Consider the following 20,270-nt stretch of genomic DNA (forward strand, 5'->3'; position numbering starts at 1 on the left):
GCCTTTCCCCTCCCCAATTGGGCACCAGCACCGCCACGAAGGCTCACAGCCAGCTCGTCGCCGGTAGGAGCACCACCGCGGGAGAAAAATAGGGGAACACCCCCTCGCCAGCCACCCGCACGTAAACCCGGTGCACGTGAACCACAGACAGAGGAAGAGAGGGGTGGACGCGGCTCACCGAAAGAAGACGCGGTCCACTGTGGACCGGTGCATCCATCCATCGTGGACCGTGAACCGAGGACCACGGCCCAGTGGAGGCCCATGGCCGTGACATGGCTGCGCCACAGCACGCCACGTGTTCGGCCTGGCCCGGCCCAACCCGAAGCCCGTTTGAGACCCGGCCGTATTGACCGTTGACTGGTCAACGTTGATCGTTGACCTGGACCCACCTGTCAGTAGCACAGACACTCTGGACCCACACGTCAGATGCTGATGTCATGATGACGTCACGCGGGACCCACATGTCAGAAGGCAGCACAGCCGAGGTGACGTCATGCTGACGTCACGCTGACATCAGCTGCTGACATCAGCAGACCAGGCCCCACATGTCAGTGATTGTTGACTGTTGACCGTTGACCATTGACTTTGACCGGACCCACCTGTCAGTGACCCAATAGCCTTTGGCCCCACCTGTTGGTGTGGATGACGTTGATGACGTCATGCTGACGTTAGCAAGCCACGTGGACCAACCATAGCATGACATGTGTCAGCCCAGGATTAATTCAGCCTTTTTCCATTTTTAGAAATAGATTTAAACTTCGGAAATTCATAACTAATTCATATGACCTCAGAAAAATACGAAATCAGGACCAAAATTCATCTAAAATCGAGCCCTACACAATGAACCCATGTTTGAGTGCATTTGGCTCTTTTGAATTTTCATTGCTCCTTTGTGCTATTTTATAGATGTCGCTAACGTGACTATAATGCGATCGTTTGCAGACTCGGAGGAGCACCAGACCGACGAGGATCGTGAGTATCGTGAGGAGTACGGAGACGACTACACTAAAGGTGCCACATCCCACCCAATCTCGTAGCACCTATTACGTATGGCTAAAATAGAAATGCTAGTGCTTTACTTTGTTGTTATGATCACACTATGGTAGAACTTGCATGGTAGTATGCTTTCTTGATGGTCTTTACCTTGACGCAACCTTACCCCTGCTCACCCTGCTGTTAGGCTAGTCACACGCTTGCTTATTATTTCTACTACGATTACACTACATTGATGCGTGTTGGAAACTGGTGATAATTGAACTATGAGGAGAATGCTGCGTGTGTGACTTGGGTGCGTGGAGGGTTGTGTCGACCAAGTTGGAGTATACGACGAGCCTAGGGCAAGTCTTGCCATGGGGTGCTACCTGGGCACCCCTGGAATGGATACATGTGGTGGGTAAATGGTATATGAGGTGGCCCTAGGTGTGAACCTATGATGGGAGGAGCCCAAGGTGAAGGTGCTGTGGTGGCACGGTAAATGAAAACCCTGATAGAGACATTCTGGCTTGGTCACCCCTAAGGACTTACCAGTACTCAGATTCACCGGGAAGCCTTACGTACCACTCGCCCTATATGGTGCGGGACGGCCAGACTACTTGGTAGGATATTGCCACTACTGCTAGGTTGATAGCGGACAGTGCGAGGGAGGTACGGGGTGCGGAGGATTTCCCCCACACTCTTTCGAGACTTCATGGAGACCTTGTGGACTCGGCTCATGACTCACAGTTTCAGCCACCCCAGACTAGACTTGGGGTGTACCAGGGCTGAATGGTAGAGTGGCATTATCTTAGGCTAGCAAGCGGCCGGAATCAGTCTAGTTGATGACGGTCAGCGAGGAAGGCGGATCTTGTGGTTATGTAAAATCTCTGCAGAGTGTATAGTTGATCAATCAATACATGTGCCGACTTGTCGGCTATGGACCTTTCCTGGGTTTCGCTTAAACTAGATAGAGAAATGAGTCCTTCTTTTCTTCCCCTTGGAAGTGAGTGTTCGGTCGTAGCCAGGGCTATGGGCCTTGAGACAGTGCCGAGAGGGAGTTGGCCTGTCGATTGAGCGATGGTATGGTATGGTGATGGTATAGAGATGGTGGTATATCGATTCTAGGATTGAAACCTGGCTCTGAAAAAGGAATGGGGTGGAGCGTGTGTGGGAATGGTGTTAAAACTTGACCAACTGTTATTATATACTTGATACGCTACTGCATAGGAACCCCAGCCTTATAGGTTCATTTTGTTTATACCCAACTTGCATCCAATTTCCACAAAGCAATGCTCATAGGGTTGGGAGTAGCCAGTACAAATCGTACAGATAAATTTTGGTACACAGGTTCTGCTGAGGATTATAGCTCCGAGAAGTTTGACGGATGAGGGGTTCGTGCCTACACTCGAGTTTGGCGATCTTATCTTCAAGCTGTTCTGAATAAATGCTACTTTTGATTCCGCCAATACGGCGATGTAATAACTTATATAATTCCACACTATTTATACTCTGATATTATCATTGTATGAATGTAATATTCGACTGAAATTTAGATAATATAATCTACCACGATCTTATTACACTTCAGTTTCACGTTGCGCCAAGCAGCCGGATTGGCGATGTTCGCCGGCAGCCGGCAAGAAAAAGGCATGGAAGACTGCGGCCATCGGCGGTAGAGCAGCCAAGCAATTGATTCAGAGCCACAACCCCAAAATCCCGCTCCTTTTCCATTCTGTGGCCAACGCCTCTCGAGGGCCCACCTACGACTAAATCCCCATATCCAACAACCGAACCTAATAACTCCCCACCAGCTCATCGACTCCAGGTACGAGTCACAGATTTCTGGGCCCATGGCATCCCTGCCCCACATGTCGGTGATGGTCACGTTGGTATCCTTGTGTACCCGAAGAAGACCTAGAGCATCAAATAGGCCCGTCTCGAGTTGAGAATAGCCTGAGCACGGTCCATACTCGTGCCGAAACAGGTCGCTTGTCGCTAGTCGCTTGCTGTGGTTCAGCCGTTCAGGCGTTCTGGGTGCATAGACCGCGCCTAGGAACGTTTACAGGTGCGATGCCTCGAGAGAATGGGCCCACCACATAGGCAGGAGGTAGTCCTCGACGCCCTAGCACCACCACATCCAAATCAAAAAAAAATACTCGTTCCGCCGTGTCGTCGTCCTTCGCTTAGTCGCTGCCACATCTCTCGTCGTCCAAAGACTCCAAGCTCCTGTGTGGCCTCTGTTCTGCTGCCGCCTCCTGGTCCACATCTCTCTCCGCCGCCGCCGCCGTCGTCCGCCGACACCGTAGCGCTGGGAAGGGATCACACACACGGGAGCGGCGCCAGGCGGGGACCCGCGGTTTTGTCACCCGGATGGCGGCGGAGCGATGACACTGGCGGCGGGAGCGGCGCGGCGTTGGGATGCGGACGATCTGCGATGTGTGCGAGAGCGCACCGGCGGTGCTCTTCTGTGCGGCCGACGAGGCGGCGCTCTGCCGGCCCTGCGACGAAAAGGTTAATCCCGCTCCCTGCTCCCACTTACCCGCGGAGGTCGTCATCCCTCTCGCAGATCGGATGCGAGTGCTGTTTCGATTGGAGTGGCGGGCGCACGGTGGTCTTTATTACCTGCGTTCCAGTTCGCGCGGTCGGTCTCTGTTGAATCCGGATTAGTTTACACAATTTTGTCCCACTTTCTCCATTTCGACGATCCTGCATCTGTTTCGATCTAGCATGAGGCTCGCAATCGTACTAGCCCAAAACGGAGAAAAAGGGAACATTCTAGCATTTGACAGTGACAAACTTGTCCAAGTTGTTTAGATGGGTATTGAGAAAATCAGAAGAGCATGTACCAATAATAGGGGCTCGGGGTGATTCACCTGGGTTGGCCCAATTAGCCTCTTATAATCGAGTCTTATCTTATTCTTAGGAACGCAAAGCATGTATGTATGCTTTTTTGCCTTTTTTTCTATGAGCCAAGGCATTCTCTCCATAATATTTAGTTGAGTTAGAGTTGTTCTGTGAGGATGTTTGTCTGCAAAATTTCAGTGTCTTGAGGCTCTGTTGCTAGGTAGGATTGCTGATATCACCAGAATGAATGGCTATTTGGGGACGAGTTTGCCATGTGTTTGATGAAGTTTCTTTTGACTGGGTGTCCCATCTGATGCCACGCCATGGGTTCCAACCCAGGTTTACGACATGGGCATGCCATGCCCTCACCACTGTATGTCGTGGCAGTTAAGGTGTTCTGGATGCTATTAAGTTATCAGCCTGCTATGCTGTATGTGGGTTAAAAGTTAAAACCATGATTCCATATCAAGGGCTGCCCAATACTACTGGACTTGGTCTCATACTGATACTGATGTTCAAGGAATTGAGAGACCTCATTGTGTGATAAATATATTTGCTTAAAATTCATTAATGCAAATTGATTGTGTCAATTAATTAAGACCCTGGGGAAATATCATTTCCTTTTCTACCGTGTTCTTACAAAATCTTGATTCGCCCTTCATGTGCTCGTCCTGTCTATTCTGTGTTTACTGTCTTGCAGTGGGTTGGGAAATTCCCTTTCAAGAATGTTCAAAACTACCATTTCTTCCATTGCCGGTGGTCTTCATCTTTTAAATTGCACTTTTGTCATCTGCAAATCCTGACGTCTATCAGTAACATTTATTTTTCAGACCTATCATATGCTGTTTGCATGCATGTAGCAGAGGGGAAAAAAATCCTCTTATAAATCTGATCGTTGTGTAAAGAATAATTCCGCCTAAGTTGCACGGATACGGATACGCGTATCGGTATCGGAAGGATACGGATACGCGGATACGGCAATTTCCTAAGAAACCCGATACGCGGATACGTTTTACTGTTTTTTTAATAAATATAGATAATAACGCATATTAAAATTGTGAAAGAGTGAAAGTAGTAAATTACCTTGCAATAGCAAATTAGCAAGTACCAGCCAAAGCAAAGACCGGAACTCCGGAAGCATCTCCATTCTTCAAATCTTCAATTGTCCATTCTCGAGTTCTCCAAGACTCCATGTCCAGAATTTGCACAGAAAAAAACAAGTAACCAACTATCAATCAATTTATTACTAAAACTTGACTACTCAGTAGTAGTTCAGTACATCACCTTGCCAATTGCAGTCTTGCAGATATCCAAGTCCAGAATTTGAACTCTGAAGTAGACAGGAGATGAGGAGAGGAGAGGACAAAGGAGTACTGTAACAGCAGATATCCGAAGGCCGCGGCGGCTATCCGGCGCGGGGAGTCGAGGCGCGGCAGCCCCGCGGGCAGGGATTCGGCGGAGGCGGGGAGGCGGAACGGCAGGCGAGCGACGCCGGCGACGTGGTCCCAGACGAGGGGCGTGGCGGCCCCCGCCGTAGAGGCGTAGGCGGAGTCGGCCGCGTCGGCGCCCGCGGCGTCCTCGTCCAACACGTCGAGCTCATCGATGCGGTCGTCGTCGGGGTTGGCGAGAGAATCGCCCTCGGTGGCGGCGGCGGCGGTGGTGGCGACGGTGAGCAGCGGGTCGAGCGCGGCGGCCACGTCCTCGTCCTCCTCGTCGGCGAGGAGAGCGGAGGAGTTGTTGGAGTCGGCGGCGGGCGTGGAGGAGCGGGAGCGGGAGGCGGATGTTGGGAAGCAGGAGGAGGACGAGGAGGAGCGGAGGAGTTGCAGCGTCGCGCCCCATAGGGCTTCCATCTCGTGCTCCGCCGGCGGCGGCAAGGCGTCGCCGCGGGGGAAGGACAACGTCTGGCTAGGGCGTCGGTGTTGCATCGCTGTTTGTATGTGACTCTGTTATTGGGCCGGGCCGTATCCCATAAGGCCGATACGTATCTGCCCACGTATCCAATATTCACGAAAATTATTAAAATTCGGATACTCCGACGATACGTATCCTTGGCGTATCGGACACGTATCCGTATCCGATACGTATCGGATACGCGATACGTGCCTTCCTGGACGTATCCGTGTAACATAGAATTCCGCTGTAGTCTGTTCACTAGGCTGCTAAATTTGGTATTTGGTATATACGCCAGTGCTTATCCTACTGATTGCTGATATGTGCATGGCAAATTAAGACTACCCCGCTTTTCCAGGAAAGAATTTCTAAAGCATTTTTTGTGAGGTGAGTTTAGACGAATAAACAAGCAGCGCCGGAGGACTAGAAAAGATTTACAACATCCATTCTTCACAGTTCTTTCTGGTCCACACTCATCCAACCAAAAGAATGGGAATTTCCCAACTTATATAGTCCTTTCAGTAGAGGAAGATCAAGAGTCCTTTTGATCGGAGGCAAAAGAACTAGCTTACACGCTGATCCTATGAGGTTGAGTTAAATCCATGTCTATCCAAATAAACCATATTGGGACTATAATTGAAATCCAGTCTAGTAGGACATTGGATGATTGGAATTATATTTTAGATCTTTTTCCTACTCAAAACATATATACTTGAACAAAAGTGTGACTTTGGCATGCTTGGGATGATTCTAGCTGTAGGTATTACTACCAAGAATAGAGATTCCATTCTGGAACAGATTTTTTTTGTCAACAAAAGTTCCCAGGTTGCTGTGCCATCTTGATGCATTTTTTTTTTGAGCTCACATTTCAAAATGGTTTGATTCTTTTGCCAAGCAGTGTGTACGGGACCTCTACTTGTGTCCTGTTGAGAAAACACACACGAAGTGTGTGTGTGTGTTCCTTATGTGCTGATGACAAATTGTTACATATGTATATGCAAACATTTATAAGTGAGGATGGAAAACTAGGTAATTTGATTCAGTATTAAACTGATGAAATCTGGAGTTATCTTTAGATGTGGATTCATCCTGCAATATCGAATAAAGATTCCTTGTTTGACAAAAGGGGTGTCTATAGCAATACCCTTTCATGTTTGATGCAGGTACACATGTGTAACAAGCTTGCTAGTCGGCATGTGAGAGTTGGACTTGCAGACCCTAATAAACTTGTCCGTTGTGATATATGTGAAAATTCACCCGGTATGCTGTTTGATTCATGAATCCCCTATTTTACAATTAGTAGATTAATAAATCTTTCATTTGCCTGGGTTCACATTGTTTGCCCTGTCAATGTAGCTTTCTTCTACTGCGAGATAGATGGCACCTCACTTTGCCTGAGCTGTGATATGACTGTTCATGTTGGTGGCAAACGAACCCATGGAAGATACCTGCTCCTAAGGCAAAGGGTTGAAGTAAGTTTTTACTCTTTAACCAATCTGGATTGCTACTCCCTGTATTTTTATAGTTCTCAAAATAGCAAGCTATTATTAGTTTCCAGGAGATAAACCAGGCCATATGGATGACGTGCCTATGGAAATCAAAGATCCTGAATACCAGAAAGACCAGAAGAAGGCGCCCAAGGAGCAAATGGCAAACCACTATAACGGCGATGATCCAGCCTCTGATGGCAATTGCGATGACCAGGGCAACATTGATTCGAAAATGATCGATCTTAATATGCGGCCAGTTCGTACTCATGGGCAAGGATCAAATTCCCAGGTCTGTCATGCTCACTGCGGTTGATGTCTTGTTATATTTATAGCGCGCTTTTCATTAGAGTTTCGTATCTTGTAACAATTGTTCTTCCTGATGGCAAATCCAGACTCAGGGGGTAGATCTTAGTTTGAACAACCATGACTCTCCAGGGGTGGTGCCAACAAGCAATTCCGAAAGAGACGCCAGCAAGTAAACTTTGGAAGATCGGAATGTACATTTCAACTACATATAGTACTGCTCTAGGAGCTCATGGGGGCAGAAATGGGGTTATTCAGTGGTCTCTCTGTTACTATTACTAGTAAGTATATTTCTGGCAGAGTTGGAGCTAACGACCGCATCTCAATTCGGCTTGTCGGCCCTAGACAGTATTAACTGTCAATTGCATTCTAGTTGCGAACTTGCGATTGTCGGAACTCATATATAGAAGCGCAGCTGCTGTCGCCTGTGCTTCGGAGTTCGGAGTCGGAGTATTGTGTGCCGTTAGAAACTGTACAAAAGATTAATGTAGACCGGTCATTTTTCTGTGGTGGCATACGTTCAGTTCAGTTGCTGGCTGGAGCATGCGTCATGTATCGTGACACGTGGCTACAACAAGGCCACCATTTTTTCTGGAGACTTTTCCCTGTGTGCCCTTATAAAAGATCGTAATTCCCTGTGTGCCCCTGAAAAAATTCAGCGGTCTTCAGCGCCACTACTTCAACTTTTTCGTGTCATCCATGCCACTTCCGTCAGTTTGGGCTCTAACGCCGTTAAACTGCAGGTGTGAAAAGACGAAAATGCCCTTAAGTTCAAATATGTTATTAATTTTTTTTGAGCATCTTAACGACTTCAAATGAAAAAACTCAAAACTAGAAAGTTGTAGATCTCGTCGAGATCTATAATTTTCATATAAATTTTTTTTCATTTAATTTCGCAAAAAAAAATAATATGATTTTTCTAAGATATATTAATCATATCAAATCATATTTTTTTTGCGAAATTAAATGAAAAAAAAATTTATATGAAAATTATAGATCTCGACGAGATCTACAACTTTCTAGTTTTGAGTTTTTTCATTTGAAGTCGTTAAGATGCTCAAAAAAAATTAATAACATATTTGAACTTAAGGGCATTTTCGTCTTTTCACACCTGCAGTTTAACGGCGTTAGAGCCCAAACTGACGGAAGTGGCATGGATGACATGAAAAAGTTGGAGTAGTGGCGCTGAAGACCGCTGAATTTTTTCAGGGGCACACAGGGAATTACGATCTTTTATAAGGGCACACAGGGAAAAGTCTCTTTTTTCTGTGGTGGCATACGTTCAGTTCAGTTGCTGGTAGGAGCATGCATCAGTTGCTGGTAGGAGCATGCGTCATCTATGGTGACGTGGATACAACAAGGCCACCAGTTTACAGCGTTGAGGCAATTATAGGAGTTCCATTATTAGAAGTTCGTGGTACAGAGATCAGCTGAACTCACGTTCTACCTCGCTGACGTAACTGGCTTCTTCAACTTCACCCGAATCATAAAAAATAAGGTCACACAAATTTCTGTTCTAATAAAGTTTTGATAAGAAAGAATTAGACTTGGCAATGGATTAAAATCCAAATCGAAATAAACAAGTCCACCTCATAATCCAACTAATGAGCATCCATTGTCCAGTCCGATCCATTGAAAAGTGCCCACGATCCAATCCAATCCAATCCAGGTCGCCTAAAATCCAAATCCATCCAACAAAGTCCAATCATGCAGAGAGCAACTAGCCATTCTGTAAACGTCAGTAGTTTTCTTCCTTCTCCAGCAAGCAACATAGAAATGCAATTAGCCTGTTTGGCTGGCTGGGCTGGATCATGGATTATTTACTGTTGGCTGGTTTGATTGGTTTGGTGTGAGAGAAAAATACTGTTCCAGCTTATAATCCACGATCGTATACGATCGTTTATGGTCTGTCGAACAGGCTGAATGTCTCTAGCTCTGTGGCGAGTAATCCATCGACTCCCACCATGCCTTGCGTGAGTCTGATGTGCTTGCTGGGCAGCGCTAGCACAACCGAGGACACACCCCGTCCGGCACCGGCGGACCATCACGCGGTGGCTGTTGTTCACATACCTAGGCAGCCGATGTTGTGCCTGCCAGCAGCGTGACGGATCCAACAGGGACTGTTTGATCCAGGAGCTAAAGATTAGTCATATACCGTATCATGACCCATTTGTCCCTAATTAATACTCATGCACATGACTAAAATGAGGTGGGTGGGGATAATATGCATATTTTTGTCATGAAGGGACTACTTTTAGCCCTCTTTAACCCATCTTAAAGGGGCTAATAGAAAAGAGGTGGGCTAAAGCTTAGCCTCCACTTTTAGCCCTCCTATTTGGATTTATGAGGGCTAAAAGGTGACTAAAAGGGGTAGGCTAAACTTTAGCCCCATGAATCCAAATAGGGCCTAAATCTATTTTGGTAGATAATTACTCTTTAAGTGACAACCAGTCTGCTTTAATGTAGTCTTTAGTAGGAGTGTGTATACATGTGAGTCCACCGAGTAGAATTACTATTTTTGGTCTATTCACGTACAAGTAATCCATATTGTAGTGTTCGTTTAGCCGGCATATTCTCCTATAATCAAGCATTTTTATTCTCCTAAGAAAGTCCCATTATACTGTTCCAAATGGACAAGTGTAGTTGCATGTTTTCTCCCAAGTCTATGAGCAAATATATCGTAGAATAGCTAGATTACATGTTGAGACGTAAGAATGCGACTACGTTTAGGGGTCCCAAGTGTGGGAAAAACACATGATACCAATTCCCGAACCTGAATTATGTGAACCCAGACCCAAAGTACCAGGACTGGAAATACCTGATTATAATTTTAGATAAAAAAAACAAATTTAGTTAGCGTAATGTTCTCTAGTACCCGAACTGCCAATATACCTGATCTGCACTAGTAATATTCCTTTTCTATTTATAATATGAAGACATGAAGTGGTTCAGGGTAGTATAAATCTATTATTTGATATATCTTAATGTAGATTTACGCTAGCTTGATCATTGATTTGTTGACAACTAATATGAAGACAAGTGATTTGAAGGGCTAATGCTTATTGCTTTAAAATGGTACAAGAATCCTGATGGGACAAGATTTCCGATCTTCCGTCAGGTTCGAGATAACTATCGATTTGGGCGAAAAGCAACACACTGATCCGGCTTCAGATCACAAAGACCCAAACCCTACAACATTAGCACCATGTCTCCTCTGATTATTAACCGTGTCACAAACCGGTTGACCTCGCCAAGAAGGCTAATCCCTGCTGCGAATTGAAGAACACAAGCAAGAACACGATAAAACGCAACTCAAGTAAAGTGACAATTACGGATATATGATTAAGCACTCGAATGTGGGGGTTCACAAACCGATAACAGCGATTGTTTAAAGATAGATTGATCTAAAGCAAAACTCAAACCCTCACGATGGCGGCGGCAGCTGAATATAAGGTCTAAGGGTTGTCACTCCCCCTAGACGCACCCCCCTAATGAGCTCAAAGATGATACACGGTGCAACAGACCAAAAGCGGTGGAGCAGCACCTAATAGATTCTGAACGTTAAATTGTTTTGATGATTCCTGTTAACTCCGGTAGAATTTGGACCTCAAACCAAAGTCATTGGTTAGCTTATGAAATTATCTTTCCATCCATATATGGATCATTGAAAACGGAGTTCGGATGCGTCTTGGGCGTCTATTTTATTGTAGACTGGTCCTGAAGGCCGAGGCAGACTCGAACTCGAGTTGGACTGGGCCTCCAGCTAGGCTTGGACGCCCTTGCTGGCCTCCTAAGGAGGCATCTAAGAAGAAGGATGTCCAAGGGCTTCCTTGGCGAGTTCTCCATCTCCTTGGGGCGTGCTCCCACTTGGGCCAGGTGTAAGAAAAATGGACCCTAAAATCATTTATTTTAGATTTTGATGTTTGATGACCAACACAACCAAATTAGACTAATAAATTTATAAGTGATTGTTTTGTAGTTTAATAGGGTGCAAGACGTGACTTGAACATAGGCAACATGGTGATCCCACGATCAACACTATAAGCAAGACCCTAGAAGCACAAGAGAAAACCCAAGATACAAGCAAAGTCCAAGTACGAAGATAGGAACCAAGCTAGATACAAGATCGCGAAGAAACGAGCTCATAGAGATGACCGGATGCAGCGATCGGACGCAGCCCTTATAGGGACTAGACGTGTCCGGTCAGTTGCTCAGCAACAGCAGGCGACAACAACAACGACCGAACACTGAGGTCTGAAAGTGACCGGACGCACCAATGGCACTGTTTATCATCCCGACAACACATTAGCACTGACTGGACGTTGGCGGCTAATCGACCAGACATAGGAACTATAGCGTCCAATCGAGTACAGAGAGGTTCTAGAGCGGCAAAATTACGACCGGACACGTTCGGTGGCATGTGACCAGACGTCATCAATGTTCGATCAGTTGATCGCGCGCTCCAACGGTCAGGACGACCGGACGCGTCCGGTCAGGACGAAAGCAGCTGAAAGCATCTAGGCCCCTAGTTGGATTTCGGTGATTAATGTCAATACAACATTACTATGACTAACGTGTGTTTTGCAGAAACAATTAAGTTAGGTCATGGTAATGGAGATCGATTGGGCAATCGAGGTTATCATGCCCCTACGATGGAAATCGTTTCGGTTTTCAAAGGTTGGACGACAAGGTTAAGGATAACTAGTTCTAAGTGTCAATTGGAGTTGGAGAGACACTTAGAGTAGTTTAGGACTTTGTTTTTTTTCCTTTGGCCGTACTATGAAGGGGGGTATGAACGGGTAGCTTGACCTAGTTAAGTCTAGTGAGTTAGGTGTGGTGCACACTTGTTAAAACTAGCTCTAGGTAGCTCCTATGAATGCCTAAGATCTTTTGGAGCAAACTTCATTCACATATGTTCGGAAGTTGGAAGTGAATGGAGGGTCAAACACTGACCGGACGCTGGCTCCGGTGCGACCGGACGCTGGCCGCAGGGTCCGGTCAGTTCATTTGACCATGAAGATCAAGTCTGGTGTGACCGGACGCTGGGAGGTCATGTGACCGGACGCTGAGGGCCAGCGTCCGGTCGACTCCAGTAAGGGTCCAGACTTGGAAAAGAGTGACCGGACGCGTCCGGTCAGTGTGACCGGACCCTGAGTATCCAGCGTCCGGTCGTTTACAGTAAGCATCCAAGAGCGACCGGACGCGTCCGGTCGGTACTGACCGGACCCTGACAGCGTCCGGTCATCACTTGAAAACTGGTTCGCGGGTTGAACTGACCAGAGCGTCCGGTCATCATGACCGGAGCGTCCGGTCATCCCGCAGAAGCTCATAACGGTTCGTTTTTTAGGCTGGCTTATAAATAGAAGCTCCACTCGTGAGTGGAGTATCTTTTGCTCATTCCAACAGCTGAGAAACACGTTTGTGAGTGCCAAGAAGAGCAAGGTCCTAGTGAGGTGTTTGTGATTCGAGAATCCAAGAGAGTAGCCTCACTAGCAAATCAAGAGTAACAAAGTGTGCATCCATCTTCTCATTAGGCTTCACGTGGTCAAGTGAGAGTTCGTGCTTGTTACTCTTGGTGATCGCCATCACCTAGACGGCTTGGTGGTGATTGGGAGTTTGGTGTTCACCCGGTGGAGCTTGTGGGTGACCCAACTCAAGTTGTGAGCGGTTTTGGGTGATTCGCCGCGACGGAGTGTCGAAGAATCAACCCGTAGAGAGCACTTGATCCTTGCGCGGATCAAGGGGGAGCTACACCCTTGCGCAGGTGCTCCAACGAGGACTAGTGGGGAGTGGCGACTCTCCGATACCTCGGCAAAACATCGCCGCGTTCCTTTCTCTCTCTATTTACTTTGAGCACTTACTTTGAGCATTTACTTTGAGCAATTCAATACTTTTTATTTCCATAAGAATTGCTTGCTAGAGTAAGTTTGGAACTTAGGTTGAGAGGTTGTTGTGCATTAGTTTGATATAAACACTTTTCTAGGCACAAGGGGTTAATTGGGCTATCCGTAGGATTTGATTATTGCAAGAAATTTTAGAATTAGCCCAATTCACCCTCCCTCTTGGGCATCTTGATCCTTTCAATTGGTATCAGAGCCTCGTGCTCACGTTTTTAAGCTTAATCGCTTAGAGCAAGATGTCTCACGGGGATGGTCCTCCTCCTATCTTTGAGGGAGATGATTTTCCATATTGGAAAATCCGCATGGAGGCTTACTTAGAAGCTCTAGATGTTGGAATTCTTAGAGCCGCCTCTCAAGGGTTCCCCGCACCTAGGAATGCCGCACAACTTCAAGGCGATGAAGTAAATTATGAAAAATGGAATGCAAAGGCTCGCAACACCATCTTTAGAGGCCTTTGCAAAGATGTGTTCAATCGTGTAAGGAACCACAAAGACGCCCATGCACTATGGTCGGATGTTTGTGCGCTTCATGAGGGAACCAAGAGTGAGCGTGAGGAACGCTATCATCTTGTGATTAAAAAGCTAAATTCTTTTGAGATGTTTCCCAAAGAAAGTGCTAATGAGATGTATTCTCAATTAAATGTTCTTGTAGAGGAAGTCAATGGGCTTGGACTCACTCAAATGTCACCATCCGACGTTGTGAGAAAAATCTTGAGTGTCCTCCCCATTGACAAATATGGGCACATTGTGACCGTGCTACATCAAGGTGATCTTTCCGCCGCTACACCGACACAAATCTTGGGAAAGATCAATGCTCATGAGATGTACATACACATCACACCACAAGATGGCTCATCCTCTACAAAGAAGAAAGAGAAAGACTTAGCATTCAAGGCTAGCCAAGACAAGGGCAAAGCAAGACTTGAGTATGAGAGTTCAAGTGATGAAGATGATGAAGAAAGCCTTGCCCTCATGGTGAAAAAGACCACCAAGATACTAAAAAGGCTAAACAAGAGTGGCATTAAGTTTGATGGCAAAAAGAAGAAGTTCTTCACTAGCTCAAGAAGAAAGCCAATCTCCGAGATGGATTGCTACAATTGTGGCGAACTTGGTCATCTAGCTCATCAATGCACAAAGCCCAAGAAAGACAAGTTCAAGAACAAGGGCAAGAAAGATGATTCAAGTGATGAAGATGAAAAGAAGAAGAACAAGCCATACAAGAAGAGAGATGGCAAAAAGAGGGAGTTCTTCAAGAAGAAGAGTGGCAAGGCCTATATTGTCGGTGATTGGCTCACGAACATTGATTCATCAAGTGGATCATCCGATGATGATAGTGACGATGAAAAGGTGGCCGCCATTGCTATTGATCTTGCATCTTCACCACCACCATCGCCATCATCCTCTACACACCTATGCCTTATGGCCAAAGGTGAACGCAAGGTAACTAAGAGTGATGATAGTAGTGATGATGAACATGCTAGTGATGATAGTGATAGCGATGATGATGACTCACCTACTTATGATGATCTTGTCAAAATACTTAGAAAATATACTAAGATCATTAGAAAGAGTAGAGCTACAAATGAAAAGCTTGATGCTAAAAATGATTCACTCTTAGCTAAGTGTGATACATTAGAAAAGGCTAATGATGAGCTCAAGGAAACAAATGATTCTATATCATCCAAACTCAAGGAGCTCAAATCTTCTAAGAAAGAGCTTAAAGATAAAAATGATAAACTTGAGTGGGTACACAATGAGCTTATCACTAGTCACAATAAGCTAAAAGATGAATATGCAACTCTAAAGATCAATTATGATACCCTTATTATTGCACAAGAATTCTTACCAAATGAGCCACATGATGCTACTAACCATGTTGTTAAGATTGATATAGCTACCTCATGTGATGATTTAATTGATGAAAGCATTGAGCATGGATCTAGTAGCAAGGGCAAGCAAGTGGTTGAATGCAATGACTATAATGAGTATGTCAAGCTCAAGAGTAACAATGAGAAGCTCATGAAAGATCTTGAAGAGATGAAAAGTCACAACACCATTATGCTAGAAACTCTTGATCATGACAAAGAGGTGATCCTTGAGAATGAGAAGTTAAAAGAAGAAATCAAGAAACTCAAGGAGGAGAAGAACAATGATATTCTCAAGGAAGAGAACAAGAAGCTCAAGATGGAGAAAGAGCATCTCAAGGTGGGATTGAGCAAGTTTGCTAGAGGCAAGCATCTCCAAAGTGAGCTACTCATGAATACCGTCATGAAGATGGATAGAAGTGGCATTGGATATATGGCAAGTGTAGAGAAGAAGAAGGCTCAAGCTCAACACCAACAATCAAAGCCAAAACCAAAGCCAAAGAGATGTTTTGAATATGGACAAGAAGGCCATTTTGCTCATGAGTGTCAAACTCCACCACCACAACCCTTGCCCAAGCATGCTAGACCCTTTGCTTTCAATGCTCACTACATGCTTAGAAAAGATTCGAGTGGAAAGATGAAAGTCATGTTCTTAGGTCCCCCCAACAAGAGTAGGCCTAAGAAAATTTGGGTGGCTAAGTCACTTGTTGAGAAGGTGAAGGGCCCTCAACAAGCTTGGATCCCTAAAGCTTGAATCTCTTGTGTGTAGGTGAACTACAAGACCGGTGGGAGTCATTGGGTTATTGATAGTGGTTGCACTCAACATATGACCGGTGATCCTCGTATGTTCACCTCACTAGATGAAGAGGTAGATGGACAAGAGAAAATAACATTTGGAGATAATTCAAAGGGCAAGGTCAAAGGATTGGGCAAAGTGGCAATATCAAATGATCATTCCATCTCAAATGTGCTCTATGTTGCTTCATTGAGTTTCAACTTGCTATCCGTTGGTCAATTGTGTGATCTTGGCTTCCAATGCTTGTTCACCGAGAAGGAGGTGGTTGTATCTAAGGTAGATGACAATCAAGTGATATTCAATGGATTTAGATACAACAACTTATATCTAGTTGACTTCACCTCCGAAGATGCAAACTTGAAGACTTGCCTATTCACCAAAACAACACTTGGGTGGCTATGGCATAGAAGGCTTGCTCATGTTGGGATGAGCTCACTCAAGAAGCTTATGAAGAATGATTTGGTGAGAGGGTTGAAGGATGTGAAGTTTGAGAAGGACAAGCTTTGTAGTGCATGTCAAGCCGGCAAGCAAGTTGCAAACACTCATCCAACCAAAGCTTTCATGTCAACCACAAGAGTGCTAGAACTCCTACACATGGATTTATTCGGACCAACAACATACAAGAGTTTGGGAGGAAATCTCTATTGTCTTGTGATTGTGGATGACTATTCAAGATATACATGGGTGTTCTTCCTTCATGATAAATCCGAAGTTGCATCTTGTTTCAAGAAGTTTGCCAAGAGAGCACAAAATGAATTTGAAGTGAAGCTAAAAAAGATAAGAAGTGACAATGGCAAAGAGTTTGACAACACAAACATAGAAGCTTATTGTGATGAAGTTGGAATCAAACATGAAGTCTCCGCAACCTATACTCCTCAACAAAATGGCGTAGTTGAGAGGAAGAACCGGACTTTGATCACTCTTGCAAGGACAATGCTAGATGAGTACAACACCCCCAAAGCTCTATGGGTGGAAGCAATCAACACCGCATGTTATGCATCCAACCGCCTATTTCTTCAAAAGTTCCTTGTCAAGACACCATATAAGTTGCTCAATGGGAAGAAGCTGGACGTCTCCTTCTTTAGGGTGTTTGGTTGCAAGTGCTACATCTACAAGAAGCGACAACACCTAGGGAAGTTTCAAAGGCGTTGTGATATAGGTTTTCTTGTTGGTTACTCATCGAAGTCCAAAGCATATAGAGTATTTAATCATGCCACCGGCTTGGTTGAAGAAACATATGATGTGGAATTTGATGAATCTAACGGCTCCCAAGGAGCACATGAGAATCTTGATGATGTAGGTGATGAACCATTAAGGGAGGCTATGAAGAATATTCCGGTGGGAGACATCAAGCCAAAAGATGATGAAGATGATGTACAAGTTATTAACCAACCCTCTTCATCAAATGTACCACAAGATGGTGATAAAATTGGGAGAGTAGAAAATGAAGATACTCACATCTCCCATGAGCAAATGGTGGTACAAGCACAAGATGTTGATGCTCCACAACCTCCTCCTCAAGTGGTCAATAGAAGAAATACACCTCTCCTACAAGATCATCCATAAGATCTCATCATAGGGAGTCCAACAAAGGGGGTGATGACTAGATCTCAAAAACTTACCTCATTTATTGCTCATCACTCTTTTGTCTCTTGCTATGAGCCTACCAAGGTAGAAGAAGCTCTAAAAGATCCGGATTGGATCAATGCCATGCATGAAGAGTTGAACAACTTCACTCGCAATGAAGTATGGAATCTTGAAGAGCGACCAAAAGGTGCAAGAGTGATTGGAACAAAGTGGGTGTTCCGCAACAAGCAAGATGATCAAGGTGTTGTTGTGAGGAACAAGGCAAGACTAGTGGCAAAGGGGTTCTCTCAAGTTGAAGGTTTAGATTTTGGAGAAACCTTTGCACCGGTTGCAAGATTAGAAGCCATCCGTATCCTTCTTGCATATGCATCACATCATGAAATGAAACTATATCAAATGGATGTGAAAAGTGCATTCTTAAATGGCTTTATTAATGAACTAGTCTATGTTGATCAACCTCCCGGGTTTGAAGACCCTAGATATCCTAATCATGTTTATAGGTTGTCCAAGGCACTATATGGGCTTAAGCAAGCCCCAAGAGCTTGGTATGAGCGCCTTCGGGATTTCCTTATTGAGAAGGGCTTCACCATTGGGAAGGTCGACACCACATTATTCACCAAGAAGCTTGATGGGCATATCTTCATTTGTCAAGTATATGTTGATGATATTATCTTTGGATCATCAAATGAAGACTTATGCAAAGAATTTGGTGAATTGATGTCTAAGGAGTTCGAGATGTCAATGATTGGTGAGCTTACATTCTTTCTTGGTTTTCAAGTCAAGCAAATAAAAGAAGGCATCTTCATCTCTCAAGAGAAATACACAAAAGACCTTCTCAAGAGATTCAAGATGGATGAATGTAAGCCAATCAAGACCCCAATGCCTACCAATGGACATCTCGACCTAGATGAGAGAGGTAACTCGGTTGATCAAACTCTCTACCGTTCTATGATTGGTAGCTTGTTATATTTAACCGCATCTAGGCCCGACATCATGTTTAGTGTGTGTATGTGTGCTAGGTTTCAAGCTAGTCCTAAGGAAACACATTTAATTTCCATAAAAAGAATCCTTAGGTATCTTAAGCACATGCCAAGCATTAGCCTTTGGTATCCCAAAGGAGCTTTATTTGAATTAATTGGCTATTCCGATTCGGATTACGCCGGATGCAAAGTTGATAGAAAGAGCACATCCGGAGGGTGCCATTTGCTTGGTAGATCACTTGTGTCTTGGTCCTCCAAGAAACAAAATAGTGTGGCTTTATCCACCGCCGAAGCGAAATACATTGCCGCGGGTGCTTGTTGTGCACAAATATTATACATGAAACAAACTTTACTAGACTATGGAGTAGTTCTAGAGAAAGTACCTCTTTTGTGTGACAATGAAAGTGCGGTAAAACTTGCAAATAATCTGGTTCAACACTCTTGCACCAAGCATATAGATATCCGCCATCACTTTCTAAGAGATCATGTAGCTAAAAATGATATATCACTAGAAGGTGTAAGATCCGAAGATCAATTAGCGGATATCTTCACTAAACCGCTAGATGAAGCTACATTTTGTAGATTGCGGAACGAGCTCAATGTACTTGATTTTAGTAACTTCACAAAAAATTGAGCTTGTGTTGTCCCTTGCATTCATTGTAATATACAACATGTTTAATTTGTGGAAATGCATATAGGGCTTGTCTAACATGGTTAAGATAACCGCCGAAAAGCGTGTGAAGAAGCTTAACCTTGGATCAAACTTGATAAGCAACTAGATTTACTTACAAGCACTACATATGCATGAATGTTGTTTTGTCGTTTTGTTCCATTTGCCCTCTTGTTGCCTATTTTCTTAAAAAGAATTATAGCCTAAGGCAAAATACTTTGAAAAATATGAGGGTTTGAGAGAGGTCACTCACATCAGTCCCAATTGGTGTTTATTTGGATCTTATTTAAGTTGGGACTTGATTGGGAACAGGCAGCGCGAAGGAAGGTTGAAGGTTTGCTTGAAAAGGTGCACCGGACGCTGCATCGGACGCTGCTGTCCAGCGTCCGGTCAGTTCACAGGAGGTAAACTGCTGCTGAAGGAGTGACCGGACGCTGCGTCTGAGCGTCCGGTCAGAAAAGGTTCAGCGTCCGGTCGATCGGAGGAAGATCAAATTGTACTGACCGGACCCTGCCTGCGTCCGGTCATGGACCACCGGACGCGTCCGGTCCCGATTCCAGAGGATTTGGACCTCTCTGGAATCGACCGGACGCTGGGTGGTAGCGTCCGATCGCTACCACCGGAGCATCCGGTCAGTGGATCTCGCGCGTCTTAAGGACTCTTTTCCCGTTTCCTTTTCTGTCGTGTTTTGGGGGTTATATATCCGGACCTTTTCTTCTTCCTTGATCTAAGCCCGAGCCGCCGCCGTGCCCTAGCCCAAGCCACCAAGCCGCGCCGCCGCTGCCTCGCCAAGCCGCCGCATGGTTGCGCCACCGCCTCCTCGCGCCTCTCCTCGCGCCCGCACCTCCGTGCCCCTGCCCAGCCGCGCCGCAGCCTCCCCGTGCCCTGCAGCCGAGCCTCGCGCCATGGCCTTGCGCGCCACCAAGCCTCGTGGCTCGTCCCACGCGCCACCTCGCCTGCTTAGCTCCTCG

General features: G+C 45.4%; 1 protein-coding gene across 1 annotated transcript; it reads left to right on the plus strand.

Moving 5' to 3' along the window:
• Nucleotides 1-3,119: 3,119 nt before the first annotated feature.
• Nucleotides 3,120-8,030, plus strand: LOC136533733 (B-box zinc finger protein 18-like). The gene is made up of 5 exons (XM_066526269.1): nt 3,120-3,486; nt 6,873-6,969; nt 7,066-7,181; nt 7,261-7,488; nt 7,592-8,030. The coding sequence occupies exons 1-5, from the start codon at nt 3,394-3,396 to the stop codon at nt 7,676-7,678; spliced, it is 621 nt and encodes a 206-aa protein (XP_066382366.1). The 5' UTR covers nt 3,120-3,393; the 3' UTR covers nt 7,679-8,030.
• Nucleotides 8,031-20,270: the final 12,240 nt, after the last annotated feature.

The sequence above is a fragment of the Miscanthus floridulus genome, unplaced genomic scaffold (genome assembly GCF_019320115.1).
Source record: "Miscanthus floridulus cultivar M001 unplaced genomic scaffold, ASM1932011v1 os_1153_2_3, whole genome shotgun sequence".
Lineage (NCBI taxonomy): Eukaryota > Viridiplantae > Streptophyta > Magnoliopsida > Poales > Poaceae > Miscanthus > Miscanthus floridulus.